Here is a 16,654-nt window from a genome sequence, read left to right as displayed (position 1 = left end):
TTTAGATGACTTTTTTTACCATTAAAACTGTCACTAAATACTAGAAAAGCACTGTTTTAAAAAATTATATATTGGGGTTGGGGTATGGCTCAGTTGGTAGAGTGCTTGCCTTGCAAGCACAAGGCCCTGGGTTCAAATCCCCAGCACCACCCCAAAAAAAAAAATTATATATTATGACCAAATGGGGTTTATCCCATAAATGCAAGGATTGCTTATCTACAGAAAATCTATTAATATATCTTAATATCTTAAATGAGAAAATTCATGATTATCTCAGTGCAGAAAAAGTATTTGATAAGGTTCAATCCTTTTTAAGTCTTATCATCATAGGAATCTTTACAAAAACTTACTGAAATGTTTTAAGCGAATTCCTTTTAAGCTTATAAACAAAGCAGAATGAGGTAGATAACACATTACTATTTACATAAAAATTAAAATGCATGTATACCGAAAGAACATCTAACTTTTAGAAAACTCTCCTAGTAATCCTCAGTGAAGCTGCTTTGGTTAATTGAAGGTCTTCATGGAGCAAGCTCTGTCTTACTGCATTCTAAATTACTTAATATTGGAACCTTAGGTTAACTATTTAAACTTGTGAGGAGTACTTGTAAAAATTCAGTTTTTTTTAGTTTTTAACTATGAAAAGGAAAACTAAGTATCTTATAAGTAGTTGTTTAAATAGCTACAAATTAGATGCAAATAGCCATTTTTGGTTAGTAACAATTTCTAACAATAATTAGAAGTTTGCTATGTACTAAGAAATGTCCTAAGCACTTCTTATGTATTCTTATAAAATGCTTGAAACACTATAGTGTAACATTTTTATTCCTTTTTACCCATGAAGATAAGGGATTATAGAAGTTAAATAATAACATGCTTAACATTATAAACCCGATCTCAAAAACAGGTTTTTCTAACTCTAAAATCTGTTTCTAAGCTAGTATATATTGCCTGGCATCTACCTACACCTTCACAGCATATTTTTTAAACTACTATTTATGCGTATATATATATATATATATATATATATGCATGCAAGTAAGATGTAAGTACATGTAAAATAAAATACAATTTATAGAGAATTAAAGTCATCCTCAAGTACCACCCTTAATCCCAATCTCCTCTGAATTAGTTTGAGAATATCTTTCCAGGCACATTTTTCTGTTCATTTATTTAGATGTATTTGTATAAACAAATAAATATATGCTACTATTTGTTGGGACTTTTTAAAAAATACAATTTGTATGTGTGGTATGTGTGTGTGGACATAGATACATGAACATTATGTTTATTGCTTATATATCTATGTCTACATATACACACAAACACAAGGAAAACTTAGTTGAATACTTTCTTTCTTTTGGTACTAGAGATTGAACCCAGGAGCTCCCTACCACTGAGTGACATTCCTGGCCTATTTTATTTTTTATTTTGAGACAGGGTTAAATTTCTTGGGGTAACCTCAAACTTGTGATCCTTCTGCCTCAACCTCCTGAGTAGTTGGGATTACAGGCATGCATACCTAGTTGAATATCTTCTTAAAGCCACAGACTACTGCCTCAAATTAATTTACTTGTGTGACTAGTTAATACATATACTTCCATGTTTTGTATTAGTTAAGACTCTTCACAGTTCAAATTGATTTAAGCAAAAAAGGGGACTTATAGTTTCATAAAACTAAAAAGTAACTGACTGTTAGAATTCAGGTTGTCAGATAATATTCTATGTCAAGAATCTGACCTCTCCTTTTCTGCTGTGTTTTCCTGTGTTTTGACATCATTTTCAGACATCTTTTGCAAAGATGGAACCAGCAGTTCAGGCCTATATTCTACTACCATAGCAGTCCTTCTGGAAAAGCTTTCCAAATAGTTCTAGAAGAAATATTTAGGAGGTTTCTGATCCAGTTAGGAATGTGTTTAATTAAAGATAATAGAAAATCTTGCTTATAGTGATTTAAAGAAATCAGTTCATCTTTCCCTCATATTAAAAAGTCCACAGGTAGTTTGAAGCTGATAGAGCAACTCACCTGTGTCAAGGTCTATTTTTTTCTTACTTTCAACTCTTCCATCTTTAGAATGTTGACTTTGTTCTCTTCTTGCTCATCACCTCATGGTCCACAACATAACTGTAGTTCATCTAGAAATTATGTCCGTTTTCAAAACAGGAAAAGGGAAGCACTGACCACTGCCTAGCATGCTTCAACTCACGTATCAGCATCTAGAACTGTATCATAAGTGGCCTCACAGTTGCAAAATAGCAGACAAAATAAGTACTTAGCTTTTCTAAATAATAAAGTCAGATACGGGAAAAGAGGTTTAAGGGTCTGTGTTGTACTAGCCATTCCATTGTCTGTTCCTAATGAGTTTTAGACCACATTCTCATCCTGGAGCCAATCTTGGTGCTTGGGAAATCATGTCATTTGATTGGCCAGGTCTAAGTCAGGTGCCCATCCTGGGAACTAGGAGATTGAAATCAAGCCCAGCCAAACCACTTAGTTTGAGGGCAAAATGGGGATGGATCACCAAAACTCAGGGAATTCTTGGCAGACAGAAACATTGTATGGATTTTTAATTTATTGTCTCTTTTTTTACAACTTAAAACATTAGAAGAAGAGAAGCTTAATTTAGTGAAAATAGTCCTATCTCTTAACAGGTACCCTATCTTACCTTTAATAGATTCACAATATGTTAGAGTTCAGTTGATTCAAACTTATTTTCTAGAGGTGTCTCTTTTGTATCATCCTAGAGTGCTTGCTGTAGTACACCATGCATTGTGTGTACTTGAGTAATGCTGCTGACCGATCACCACAGCTTCTTTGCTGCCAGCTAAAATTTAAAAACTTTTGTGTAGTTAGGTGAAAACTAACGGGAACATCTGCTCAGGACACTTGCACCACCTGGTTGATTTCACTATAGTGATCAGCACTCTGCATTTAGCTTATGATGACTGCGTCATAACATTTAGGGCCTCTCAACTAAGTTCAGAAGCTCATTCTTGCTTCATTTCACTAACAATCATAGTCATTAATAGAGCACCCTTTATGACCCTTTCTGTCCTCATGACTCAGCTCTGGCATCTACTCACTCCTCCATTACTGAGTGACTTATAAACTTGCAGAACAAACAGAAGATGAACTGGTATTTTTTAAAGGGGGAAAACGTACATGTGTGAATGTTGGAAGAATTGGTAAAAACTTATTTCCAAATAAGTTATTTAGCTCTTACTTTTAAGCATTCAATTTATTTCTTTTATTCAAAGTGATTTTTTTATACTTATGAGAAATACAAATTTCTAATCTGTTGCTGGACCCAACTGGTTTTGACCATAATGGATGGTGAATTGGTGGGAAGAAAATAGAATTAGAAGTACAGTACCTCTTGTACTCATCTTTCCTGTAGAGCCAGTACTAGAAACTAAATTATTCAGTTATTTTTCTAAAGAAGTACTGGCATTGCAACATAGCTGTTCTAGGCTGCAATGGCACTTAGTCTTATTTCTAATGTATTTGTTGGGGTATACCTCTGTAAAGAAAGATTATATTACCATTGACATTTTAGATAGCCTTAATATCCACTCACTTGATTGTTTCAAGCCCACTGTCCCATATCTAGTCATCCTCAAGTCTCATAAATTTTGCCTTCTAATTTATTCTCTGTCTTCCTTAGTAATGTCTTCCTTACCTATTTACCTGTCCTCCTTGCCTACCAGAGAGATCTTAGTTATCTCTATTGGCCCCACACCAAACCAGGGCCTGGCATTTAGTGGATGTTAAATGATGAGCACTGTTGTTGGTAGGTAAGGATACTTATATTGGTACAGTTTAATAGAGACGAGAAATCCAAGATTCTAGTGACTTACCCAAGTCTAATGATGGCACGGTTAGAAATTGAACCCATATTTTCCAGTAGTTATACCAGTATTTTCTTCTGTAAACTATTATATACCTCCATCCAAAAATAAGATGAGGAGTAGATTTACTTAGAGAGTGGAAAGGGAAGAATTGCTTATAGTGAGACATTTTACTCTCACTGTCTGTTAAGAATTATCTGGAATTTGGCTGCCAACCTGCACAAGCCAGTGCAAAAGAGGACAGCTCTTCACAGTCAAAACAAAAATCTCTCAAGAATATCAAATTACATTATCTTACATAATTTAAAAAATTCATAAAGAAAACATAAATTAAGTTGTAAGTTAAAACTTCTCCATCACTTCTCTCCCTATCCCAGTACAGATAATTAGGGACTTACATATTTTTAAATGAGAAATTAAGAAATACTTCTCCATCTGTAAAAATGTAAATGCACCAAAGAACAAAGAATAGTAAGTTGGTTTACAAACACTTGAATGCCAATTAAATTTGTCTTCTAGGCATATAATGCTTTTTATCTGTAGTAATCCCATTAAGTCTGATACAATTTTAGATTTTTTTTTTTTTCTGAGCAGTGCAAGAGATTGAACCCAGGGCCTTGTACATGCTAGGCAAGTTTTCTACCACTGATATACATCTCCAACAAGTGTGATAAAATTTTAGAATGAAAGTAAACTTCAGAGTTTATCTAGGCTAGCTTCCTCGCTTTATACTTAAAGATACTGAGATTCATCTAATTAGTGACAAGACAGGACTAGAATACCCATCTTTTTTTTTTTTTTTTTTGGCAGTGCTAGGGATTGAACCCAGGGCCTTGTACTCGAAAGGCAAGCACTCTACCAACTGAGCTATATCCCCAGCCCCACATCTAATCTTATCTACTCTTTGATCCTAAAAAACTTCTGTATAGTGACTCATTACCTCCTGCTAATTTTTTTTGGTGGAGGGTACTGGGGATTGAACCCAGGAGTGCTTAACCACTGAGTCATATCCTCAGCCCTTTTTTGTTTGTTATTTTGAGACAGGGTCTTGCTAAGTTGCATAGGACCTCACTGAGTTGCTGAGGCTGGCCTTGCACTTGAGATCTTCCTCAGCCTCCTGAGTCGCTGGTATCAGGTCCACATACATTAAGCCCCAGAAAACTATGAAAAACTGCTCTAGTCTGAAATTATTTCCCAGAAGTTTTAAGTTTTGTGAGGAATCCCCGAAGAAACAGAATATAAGAAGTATTAAGAACTAGGACTAGATCAGGTTCAAATAAAATATAGTTTGTGACTCTGAGCTGCTTCACTTTATAAAGCAGAATGAAGGTCAATTCATTCTGCTTTATAAAGATAAGTTATTTTTTTTGGTTTTCGTTTTGTGTTGCTGGATATTGAACCCAGGGCAAATGCTCTACCATTGAGCTGCATCCCCAACCCAGCAAGTTAGTTTCTTTAACCAAGGCTTTGACTTCACTGTCATCTGAGCTGATGAACTTTGGCCTACCAGACAGGCTACAGAAGGTAGGAGGTAGTTCTAAACACATTAGGGGGGAAAAAATTACCCTACTAAGAAATTAGTTTCTTTAAAAAAATAAATAAATAAATTGACAATCATGCCAATAATAATTGTCATGAATTTAGAATTTTTGTTACCATCCTTGATTCTTCCTTTCTCATGGTAAAAGAATTTACTTATTTAGAGAGATCAATGATGTCATTTACCTGCTCTGTCCCCAGATACTTCCAGCAATGACATAGAAGTTTCATTAGCTCTGTGACTTCTCATCAAAGCCATCTCCTTGCCTCACTTGTAAGGAAGTCACTTATTGCCATGTGGATGTACCTGCCACTTCTGAGACAATTAAGAAATCAGTGGTAAAGGCAATTCAGACAGACCTAGCAGAAGCAGTGGCATCCTTAGAAGATTTTGTAAATTTTTGAATATCCTGTATAGCTCCTTTAGAACTAGTATTTTAATACTTTTATGGTAATATTGCCATAGGACATAATTCACATGCTTCTGTTGCATACTTCATACGTGCTTAATTTTGCATGTGGCCAAAGTTTTTCTTTTTTCTCCCACCCCTTGGCATGTTTGGTCTTTCCTTCTTGCCGAAGCATTTATTATGCAGCACTAAGGAACCATCATATTTACAGGATCAGTTTCACTTTTCAGAGGCTCTTTTATACTCTGACCTAGAGTGAGTCATCATACAGTATAAAATATACTACTGGAAAGTTGGTGACAATTGTTACTTTTGAAGACTGGTTAATGAAGAGAAAACTTGTTCCCTTTGAGTCTATACTTATTTGTACACATCATCCTTTGAGCTGACTTCTTACCTTGTTATAAATTGTTATATGTTATAATCCATATCTATATACATAAAGACTCACTTAAATATTTGATTTTTTTTTTTTTTTTTTTTTTCACAGCCATCTCTTCCTGTACTCTATACCCTGTCTAGTCAGGCTACACATGAAGCTGTTCATCTCCTTTGCAGGATGTTGGTCTTTGATCCAGTAAGTAGTGTTTGTTTTTATATATTTTAAATGAATTAAAAATAAACACGTTCTAAGAGAAACATCCTAGTTTTGAATAGATTGGCAATATAAACAATGACTAGTCAAATGATAAACCTTAATCCCCAGTTTCATGTTTACCATGCTCACTCATCACACAGAGTTTGATTATTAATGCTCAAGACACTAGGTGAAGAGAGATAAGAAACTACCACTTGCCCTGGGAGCAGTGGCACACACTTGTAATCCCAGCAGCTCAGGAGACTGAGGGAAGAGGATTCCAAGTTCAAGGCCAGCCTCAGCAATTTAGTGAGGCCCTAAAAGCAACTTAGTAAGATTCTGTCTCCAAATAAAAACTAAATTAAAAGGGCTGGACATGTAGTTCAGTAGTAAAATGCCCAAAGAAAAGAAAGAAAAATAAATTGTATAATTCTTATTTATCTTGATATTTGTAAAAAGAACTTGACATCAGGACAAATCAGGAGGAAAAAAAATTAAGATTATTTTTAAAAATCTGCTCATTATATTACATAAGAACAAGAATTTTGAGTTGTTGAGATGGTAGTGTTTTCGAATGCCCTTTCTTGAGTTTACTCTTCTGGGACATACTACAAAGCAAAGTCTGCCATAAATTCAGCTCAATTTATTCATTCGTCCAAAGAATATTTCATATTTGTACCAATAATTATTTTCAAAGACTGAAAATGGAAAAATTTTAAAAATTTTACTTGACAGGAATACAAAGAAGTCACCAAATACAAAACATGACAAGTATTTAAAGGATAAAAGAGATCACAAACTGGTGGTGCTCGCCTGCAATTCAGCAGCTCTGGAGGCTAAGGCAGGAGGATCACAGGTTCAAAGCCAGCCTTAGCAACTTAGCAAGACCCTGTCTCAAAATAAAAAATAAAAAGGGCTGGGGATTTAACTTAGTGGTTAAGCACCCCCTAGCTTCAATCCCTGCTACCAAAAAAAAAAAAAAAAATTACAAAATTACCAGTTATTGAGATTACACTGGTATGAGATGAGGAAAAAACAGATTTCTCACATGATTTTCAAATCCACAAAAGTCACACCTATCTTCAGACATAACAAAACAAAGACTCAGGATTTTAAAAAATGTGCTGTTTGAGATCCAATTTGTGAAAAATAGTCAGTTTCTTATTTTTATATTTCTCACATTTTTATATTATTTTTATATTTCTTATTTTGGGGAGCCAGAAACCAATCAAGGCAAACTCAAGTTATTTTTGTGACATCTTAGGGAACAAAGTGGACTTTTTATTGTGGTGGTTTACTAAGTATTTGTTTATTTACTTTGTTTCATGTTTTACTGTGGTGCATGAAGTGCATAGTGATATTAGAAACAAGACAAAAGTGATAATTCTTGCTTCACAAACTCCTTAAGGTCAAGTTCCCACCACTAAGGACAGTTTCAGTCACATACTTGTATAATGAGCTAGTGATTCAGTATTATTCATTAGTTAGTTAGTTGGTTTGTTTTAAGGAACTGGGGATTGAACTCAGGGGCCACGTCCTCAGTCCTTTTTTAAATTTGGAGACTGGGTCTGAGTTGCTGAGGAGCTTCCTAAGTTGCTGAGGCTGGCTTCAATTTGAGGTCCTCTTGCCTCAACCTCCCAGTGGGTGGGAATTACAGGTATGTACCACTGCACCTGGCAGTCTCATTTTGACATTTTGTTTTATTTTGCAAATGTAACCAGGGCCTAGGGTTAAATTGTACTTTTCTGTGTTTAGAAAGATTTTAATTGGTTTTTTGTTTTGTTTTTGTTTTTGTTTTTGTTTTGTTCTATTTAGATTAATTGCCTCTGCCAGGTTTGCCTGCAGTGGCTTATATCTGTAAGGTATCCATTTTCTCTAAGATCCCATGTTTATTAATGCTCCTGACCTATCAGAAAGTCATCTTTACAACCTAGAAGGCTGGAATTCCTAAAGCTGTAGGGCAAGCACCAAGTACTTTTTCCTGGGAGGTCTTTTAGAGATAACGTCTACATGTGAAATATAGCCCTTCTTCCTTAATACTGGGATTATCACATCTAATTAATGAAACTTTGGTGTGGTTATAGTTACAAAGATTTATCTGGCAAGAGATGGCTTGTTCCTCCCCCTCCCCCACAGGGAGCAAATTCAGCTTTAAATTAATACAGAATAGGAGTTTACACCATTTGATTATAAGAGATCTCATGATGTGTTGCTTCCTTACAGAATATACAAAATATATCAGTTTGTTTACTTAGAAACATTTTATATATGTAATATGGAAAATTGTATATGAATAAGGCAACAAAATCTAGTATAGAAACAAGTGTCCATATCTACTACAAAATGTTTATCAGTTAAAGAAACAAGACATATACACTATGTAATTAGTACCATTGGGTCCTTCAAAAAGAGGATCACTATTGAAAAGTAGGTTTTTTGGTTTTTGGTTTTTTGGTTTGTTTTTTTTTTTTTTTTTTCCAGTGTCCATAAATGGTAGTCACCTTTCTTTAGGCTTAAATTGAGAAGTCCTAAAAAGATGTTAGTTTATAGAGACTTGGAAGTTGATCACTGCATGTCAAGGATTTGATTTACTTTTTGTCCAAATGTTTCTCTCAGGTAAAATAGAAACCTTTATAGGTGCACACAGAACACAACAGAGTGTGCTACCAGTGGTCCAGGAAAACATCAAAATCTTTTCAAAACCCTGCATTCTCAAATTTCAGGAAATAACAGAATCTGCAGACAAAAAAGACTAACATTGGAACTAGATTCCAGCTGCTGATACCAGCTGACGGACCCAATGTCTGCCATCTGCCACCTGACAGGAATGACTTAATGGTCAGATGATGAAATTAAAGCCCAGATTTAATCACTGCTGCCCCAGTGTGGACAGGTGGCATGCTTAGCTACAAGCACACTTGGCCAACAGCCAGAGTTAGTGTGCCAAAGCCAGAGACCTCAGTGCCTCACATGACACTGATCAGAGGCACCAAGGAAAGGGAAGCAAGGGCCAGAGGGGCTCAGGACCAACACAGTGGGCACAGTATCTGTCAGCCAGCTTGTTTCTTCTTTGGGTTCAAACACTAGACCTCTGTCCCAGTGGATTTCTAGCTCCAGGAATAGCTGCCAAAAGAAGACTCATACATTTTTAGAAAAAGAAAAGGCTTACTTGCTAAGAATGCCAGGCAGTCAGACTGTAGAAGGGCTGGATCACCAAATATACAAGTATTGAAAGGAAAACAAAACAAAAAAACAAGGTTATCAAGTTGTGTTTGTCTCTTCACGTTAGATAAACAGTAAAATTGTTTTGTATTTAGCTTATCTGGAAAGGTCATGACATGCCTTTAATATATCAGCATAGCAAAAATCAGAGATAAAAAGTATTTGGGGGAAATCCAGATTTATGAAAAATATCTCACATTTTATTACTTGGGGGACCAGAACTAATCCGAATGGTCCAGTTATTTTTTACTTATTTGAGTGCAGAATTATTTTATTTTTAAAATTGTGTTACATGAAAAAATAAATAAATAAATAAATAGAAGTAAAAAAAAATTGTGTTACATGAAGTGCTTGTTCATACTGGAAGCAGGGCCAAGTGTCAGTTTTTGTTTGTTCTGTACCATTGAGTCCATCCTTAAATCCTGTAAAATCTGCTTTTTCTCAGTAATAATTATATGTCCACTGAGCACTGAGGATGGATGGTTATTTTCTTTAATTTTTTAAAGAAGTAATGAGTTAAAAAGTTTATGGATTAGTTGGGCACAGTGGCACGCGCCTGCAGTCCTAGCTATTTTGGAGGCTAAGATAGGAGGCTTACAAGTTGGAGCCCAGCCTGGGCTCCAACGAAGTGAAACCCTATTTAAAAAAAAAAAAAAAAAAAAAAAAGTTTATGGGTTAGCAAGCCTAAAATTAGCATTTTAGGTATTCTTATCTAAAGTGCCAGAAACCACAGAGTAGACCACTCCTCTAATAGTGAGATGTCTTTCACAAATGGCATTTCAGACCATTGTCTTCTACCTAATCCCAACAGCTTTTAGATGTGCTTTTGTCCAATCTATTCAATATTCAAGGATAATAAAAGTTTCCAGCAGCTTTGTCAAACTGCCAGCATCTCCTCCAAATATGGACACATTTGGAAATCATAGGCTATTATTTAAAATGTAGATTTATATCATATCACAGGCCTATAATCCCAGCTACTCAAGAGGCTAAAGCAGGAAGACCACAGGTTCAAGGTCAGCCTGGGCAATTTAGCAAGACCCTGACTCAAAATAAAATAAAAAGGGCTGTGAATGTAGCTGTGTGATAGAGCACTTGACTAGCATAGCATGCAGGTGGTCCTGGGTTTAATTCCCCAGCACTGTCAAAAAATGTTTAAATAGTAAAAAAAAAAAAAACAAAACAAAAAAAAGTCAACTTACCCTTCAAAGCAGTATATATTCAGTATATATTTAAATGCCATTTTATTTGTCATTTTGGACCCTATATATATATATCTATTTCAAGATAGGGAGTTATCAGAATTTTACCAGAAAAGCACTTCTAAGTGTTTTACAGTAATAGATAATAATAGTTTGTGGTCTTAAATCATATATTTCCTCTACTGCTATGTTACACACCTCTACATTCCATTATCACTCTTTGCACAGAATGTTGGGAATATTAAGTATAAGCTGTGTAAAGCAGTAAGTGTTTTATGAAAGATCCTGTGTAGACAGTCATGCTTATCTGTAGTGTTGATGTGCTGGTCTCTAAATTTGATTTCAGTCAAAAAGAATATCCGCTAAGGATGCCTTAGCCCACCCCTACCTAGATGAAGGGCGACTAAGATATCACACGTGTATGTGTAAATGTTGCTTTTCCACCTCTACTGGAAGAGTTTATACCAGTGACTTTGAGCCTGTCACCAATCCCAAATTTGATGACACTTTTGAGAAGAACCTCAGTTCTGTCCGACAGGTTAAAGGTGAGTGGTTTTTTTGGCCTTTGGCCAGCCAAGATGACTAGTAACATTTTTACTATGTGAGCAGAAATCCAAGGTATAGAAGCTGTCCAAAGCTCCTTCATATGTTTATTTTACAACCTTGCTTATAGCTGTTTGTCCAAGGAATATATGACAAGAAAGCTATGTGTGTTACAAAAAATGCTTACTTCCAGGGAAGGTAAGCCAAAGGAATGCATATTTTGTTCTTATTTTCAAAGTTTTAATGAATGTGACTCAAAATATATTTAATTTTTATAAACTCAGTGCCATTTCATTAAAGGAAATGTGTTGTACTTTTTATATAACATAACAAAGTTTTCAAGAGGATAAAAATCCACTAAGGGGGTCTAGGTTTATGGCCCAGTGTTAGAGCACTTGCCTAGCACGCATGAGGCACTGGGTTCCATCCCCAGCACCATATAAAAATAAATAAATAAACAAAATAAAGGTATTGTTTCCATTTACATCTAAATTTTTTTTTTTTTTTAAATCCACTAAGGGGACTGGGGACTGTTTCCTGGGTATGCCTGGAGTTCTGGGTTCAATCCACTACCAAAAAGGAAAAAAATTTAAAAACCCACTAAAGAAACATTCCTTGAATAGTAGCAAGGGAAGGGAATTTCTGATAACTAACTTGTAAGATTACACATCATAATCTTCTGTTGGGGTCAGAGTGGAGGCGATGAGATTCAAAATTGTGAACGAATTAAGTGTCTGCTCTAGGACATTTTAGAAGACAAGGTCGGCCCCCACAGTAACCAGCTCAAACTATGTACCAAAACACCAAATGAAGTTTTTAAGTGATCTTCTAAAAGGTAATAATTACCAGCAATTTACAAGAGCTCACTTATAACACTAACCATGTGGAGTCTCTCAAACTTCTAGACCATTTTACTCTTCCCACTGATGAGGTTTCCAGTCTGTATAAGCCACCACTGGGTTTTTTACCAGTTTGTGTTTAGCTACAACTGTCATTTTGGTTGTAGGAGATTTATCTGGATTCTGCTTGATAATTGATATAAGTCAGATTTAAGTAACCAGAAAGAAATTCTACTCAGATGCTGACTGGAGGTAGCTGAGAATTCACTGCTACAGTCCTATAGATTGGCAATGGATTGCATGATGTTTTGTTTTCTTCACAGAAATTATTCACCAGTTCATTTTGGAACAGCAGAAAGGAAACAGAGTGCCTCTCTGCATTAACCCTCAGTCTGCTGCTTTTAAGAGCTTTATTAGGTAACTATGTAATTCTAATATTCTTGTTAGAATTAAAAGGATGCCACTGCGATTTTGTTACTCAGTGTCTTTCTGTTTTTATCAAGATAACATAGATAAAAGGCCCAACAGAAAGTTTCTGTTATGAACTTTGGCTTCAGTCATATGATTAAAAATGTGAGCATTGTTCTTACACTGGTGCCAGTTCACTGTGGTTGCTTTGGCAGTTTTTTCCCAGATGACTATCATGCTGCCTGGTCATGTATGGGCTCCTCCTGCAGCAGCATAGATTAGATATGGTCATCTTTCGTAATAACTGCAAGCAGGAAATTTATTTATTTTTTTACAGGTGGACTGCTAATGTGGCCTGTTTAGAGGAGAAGCCAAGAAGCTTTTTAGATAACTATGAACCTACTTTGGAACTTAGCAAGCTCAGTCTCTATTTATTTGTTCTCTCCTTTTCCTGATCTTTTCCCCCTAACTCCTTATATCAATCAGAGTCCTGTCAGAAAAAAGAAATCACTTCAGGAATATGAATGGGGAAATTTTAATAACAAGATTCATTAATTAGAAAAACATGATTAACTTCTAAGAAAGATTCTGAAAGATCCTGAAATAGCAAATACAGAAAGCTGCTACTTCCTATATAGACTGAGGGAGAGTGAATAAGGAAGAAATTAAAAACTTAGAAGAGGCCCCTCCATCCAAGGATCTCTTTAAACGGGTAGAGTTGCCACACAGCTTGAGGATGGTGAAGAGATATGCCAAAAGGTGTGGGAAGAATTAGCCCATCAAAGAGGTCTGCTGGATAGCAGAGAAGCTTGCCAGAGAGTTTGGATTGACCAAAGTCAGGCCTTCTGTGTTTAAAAAACAAAACAACAACAACAACAACAAAAGAACCACATGCCAGAAGCAGGAAGGGAAGCTGCTTCCTAATGCGACAGCCTAGCCGTGCCCTTCCAGCGCCCTCTGTTGACCAAGGCTAACATTAAGCCAGGTAGCAAAGGAGAGGGAAGTACAGGATCTGGCTCCAGTATCACACAAAGCAGGACAAAGAGTGGGTTTGGATCTGAGAGACTCCACAGCCTCCTTTCTTTCCCACCTGTCTTTCTCCCTTTCCTTTTCCCACTCCCTACTTCTGTCTTTCTTTCATACGTGGTATTAAAGTTTTTCGAATTTGTCGAAACCATCAAGAAATATTTGTTTAAAATTTTGTAAAATCAGGTGTCTATTTCTTCCACCTGTTGTTTCTATAGAAAGAGGTATTAATTTGCAATTTTTATTTCTCTGTTGTTTTAAATTACATTGTTTTAATATTTTCCCTTAAGAGTCAGTGACCCAGTCACTTAGGTGTTTAGCAACCTTCTAGGTGCCAATCATTGGTAACCTGGGCCTGGGGAAGCAAAATGACTACCTCATCCTCCACACTTTCACTTTATAATCTAATTGGCAACCTTAGAGGTGGGAAGTACATCTAGTAACATCTATGGATAACAAATGCTGAATGATTATTCATACTACTCCATTAATATGTGATAAAAGAATGCTATGAGGCTCCTTCAAAATAGGTCCCCACTTAAAGTCACTATTTTGAGAGGTTACTTTTAAACAGACAATTCTATTTTAAGGTTACTTTGAATATAGACATTATTACAACGGCTACTTTACATTATAGGGATCACAGAAAACACTTTACATACATTATCTCAATTATTCGTCAGAATGTCCTATGAGGCAGACAGCATGATCCTTTTCCAAATGAGGAAAGATTAAGGAGCTTGCTCAGTGCCATGCAGCTAGTAAATAACATGTTTTCGAGCCCATATGTTAACTACTATACCATATCACCTCACTTAAATGAACAATTTGAAGCAAATTCAACTTTCAAGAAATTAAAGAAACAAAAATCCAGAAATGAACTTTACAAGTTTTTTTAAGTAAAGAGAGGAAAACACTCATACTGAATTGCCCTTTTGCCCATCGTGGTGTTACAACAAATTTTATCATCTCTCTGTTTTCTTCCAGTTCCACTGTTGCTCAGCCGTCTGAGATGCCCCCGTCTCCTCTGGTGTGGGAGTGACAGTGGAAGATAATGTACTACTGAAGATGTAATGTAGCTTTCCACTGGAGTCTGGGATTTGCAATTCTGGAGGTTAATCATGCTTGTACTGTAATTTTACTAATGAAGTTTTAAATTAACAACCACTACTTGTATGATATGAATAATATTTAGAAATGTTACTAGACTTTTAATCTTGTAAAGTGGTTGTGCTTTTAGAAGAAAAAATATTTTACCCAGAGTTGCACATGTTTTATGAATTAGTGCAGCTGTTATGGCTCACCTCAGAACAAAAGAGAATTGAACCAAATTTGGGAGTTTGGGGTTTTTGTTTTGTTTTTCTTTTTTTAAAATGAAGTGAGATTGTTCACATACAGTCAACACACACACACAAATACACACACACACAAAGGACAGTCATACATTTTGATATTTGAGCCATTCCTAAAGATTTGGGGTTTTCTAAAACTAAAGAATCTAGAAACCTTGCCTGCGACCAATCATGGAGCCACGTGAGCTGATCGTGGCTGTGCCTGGGGGAGGGGGGTAGGGTTGAGGGGCATGCCACCTAATGATCAAGCCCTATAATTAGCTTCTCATTAGAGCTGTGATGGTGATGTGTGCTGTCTAAAAACCAATGTTGTGGGTAGAGAGAATGAGTTTGTGACTAGGAGAGACTAAACTTTTGTTTTCCTTACCCAGTATAAATATATATATATATATTTAATCTATTTTTATTAGAAGTTTTTCTGCTCTTTCTTACATAAAAAAACCCAAGCATGCATCTTTCATGTGTGTAAATAATTCATTTCTGGGCTAATTTCAAAAGAATTCCAACATTGCTGTATAGAGAGAGAACTAGCTTGCACATTTTAGGTCTGTGAAATTTTGTGAGACTTTTCCTGCACTGGACAGTGAAAAATAATAAATAAAAGACAAAAACAAATTTTTAATACATTTAAAGCCACAAAAAAGGCACATAGGGAATTATGTCAAACGTGTTCGTGTCCTTAGGCAAAGCTGTGGGAGTCTGGAAATGTCACAGTAGTAAATAACTTATTACTTTTTGACAAATTCTTTTTTCTGTTGGAACACTGAATTCTTCTGTGCATATGTATATATGAATACAAATTGAAGGCCTCTACCTCCTGGAGTTATACAACTTGGCTTGTTTACCTCCACATGCTGATGATGACTATTTTTTTTTTTTAAGTTCAATGTGGAGACTTGAAACTTGAATGTCCCTTCCAACTTTTATATTAAAAATAAAAAGACAAGAAAATTGAAGATCGTTTTTCACCTGTACAAGGAGTACTAATGGATCGTCTTAAAATTGGTCTAGGAAAAAACCTTGGTGTGTGTTATGGACAATTAACTGTTAAAGTTATTGTAAGTTATCTGTATTTAGCAGAGTATTTTCATCTTGAGTGATCTGAGCTGAATTTGAAGACTATTAATAAGTTATGTTTGGAAGTTTTAACTTCAATGAAGTAATTATTTGCTGTGAAAGAAACAAACATTGAATTACTAAACAAAGATGGTGCAATATCTTTGTTTTTTTTTTATGAGGCTCCTGAGAATCAACCCAACTGAAGCATTTCAATTCACTTGAATGAGAAACGTGTTTAGTATCAAAAGAGCCCGAGACGACACTGGTGTGAAAGGTACAATCTCAGAGGTTGGTCAATTACCGTGGCACACTTTCTGGTCACTTTGTACAATGTAGATTTGAAGTACAGTGGTGAAAACATTAAATGTGACATTTGAAAAGGATGCGTCATCTGTTTTATTTCTATGTCTTTCCTTTGTTTTCTATTTAGTATGACTTGTGTCCTGACTGCAGTTTTGAGATGTTTGCTATTTATATTTCCACTATTTATATCTCCTGAAAGAAATTAGTTGTTTTGTCTTGTTTTAATCTTCCCAGAAACCTAAGATTGACCAAAAAACATACTGAAAACTTTATTAACCCATATCAAAGGTGTTGGTGTTTAAATATATACAATGTGGAAATCTTT

At 35.5% G+C, this 16,654-nt stretch overlaps 1 protein-coding gene across 1 annotated transcript in view; it reads left to right on the top strand.

Moving 5' to 3' along the window:
- NLK (nemo like kinase) overlaps positions 1-16,654 on the top strand; it is a 143,846-nt gene extending 127,192 nt beyond the window's left edge. The window contains 4 exon segments of the mRNA XM_079132136.1: positions 6,289-6,375; positions 11,146-11,344; positions 12,505-12,598; positions 14,603-16,654. Of these exon segments, the coding sequence (XP_078988262.1) occupies positions 6,289-6,375; positions 11,146-11,344; positions 12,505-12,598; positions 14,603-14,657 (435 nt within the window). The 3' untranslated portion in view covers positions 14,658-16,654.

The sequence above is a fragment of the Sciurus vulgaris genome (assembly GCF_902686455.1).
Source record: "Sciurus vulgaris genome assembly, chromosome: 3".
Taxonomy (NCBI): Eukaryota; Metazoa; Chordata; class Mammalia; order Rodentia; family Sciuridae; genus Sciurus; species Sciurus vulgaris.
The sequence above is the reverse complement of the archived record's forward strand: the minus strand, read 5'-3'. Positions and strand labels throughout refer to the sequence as shown.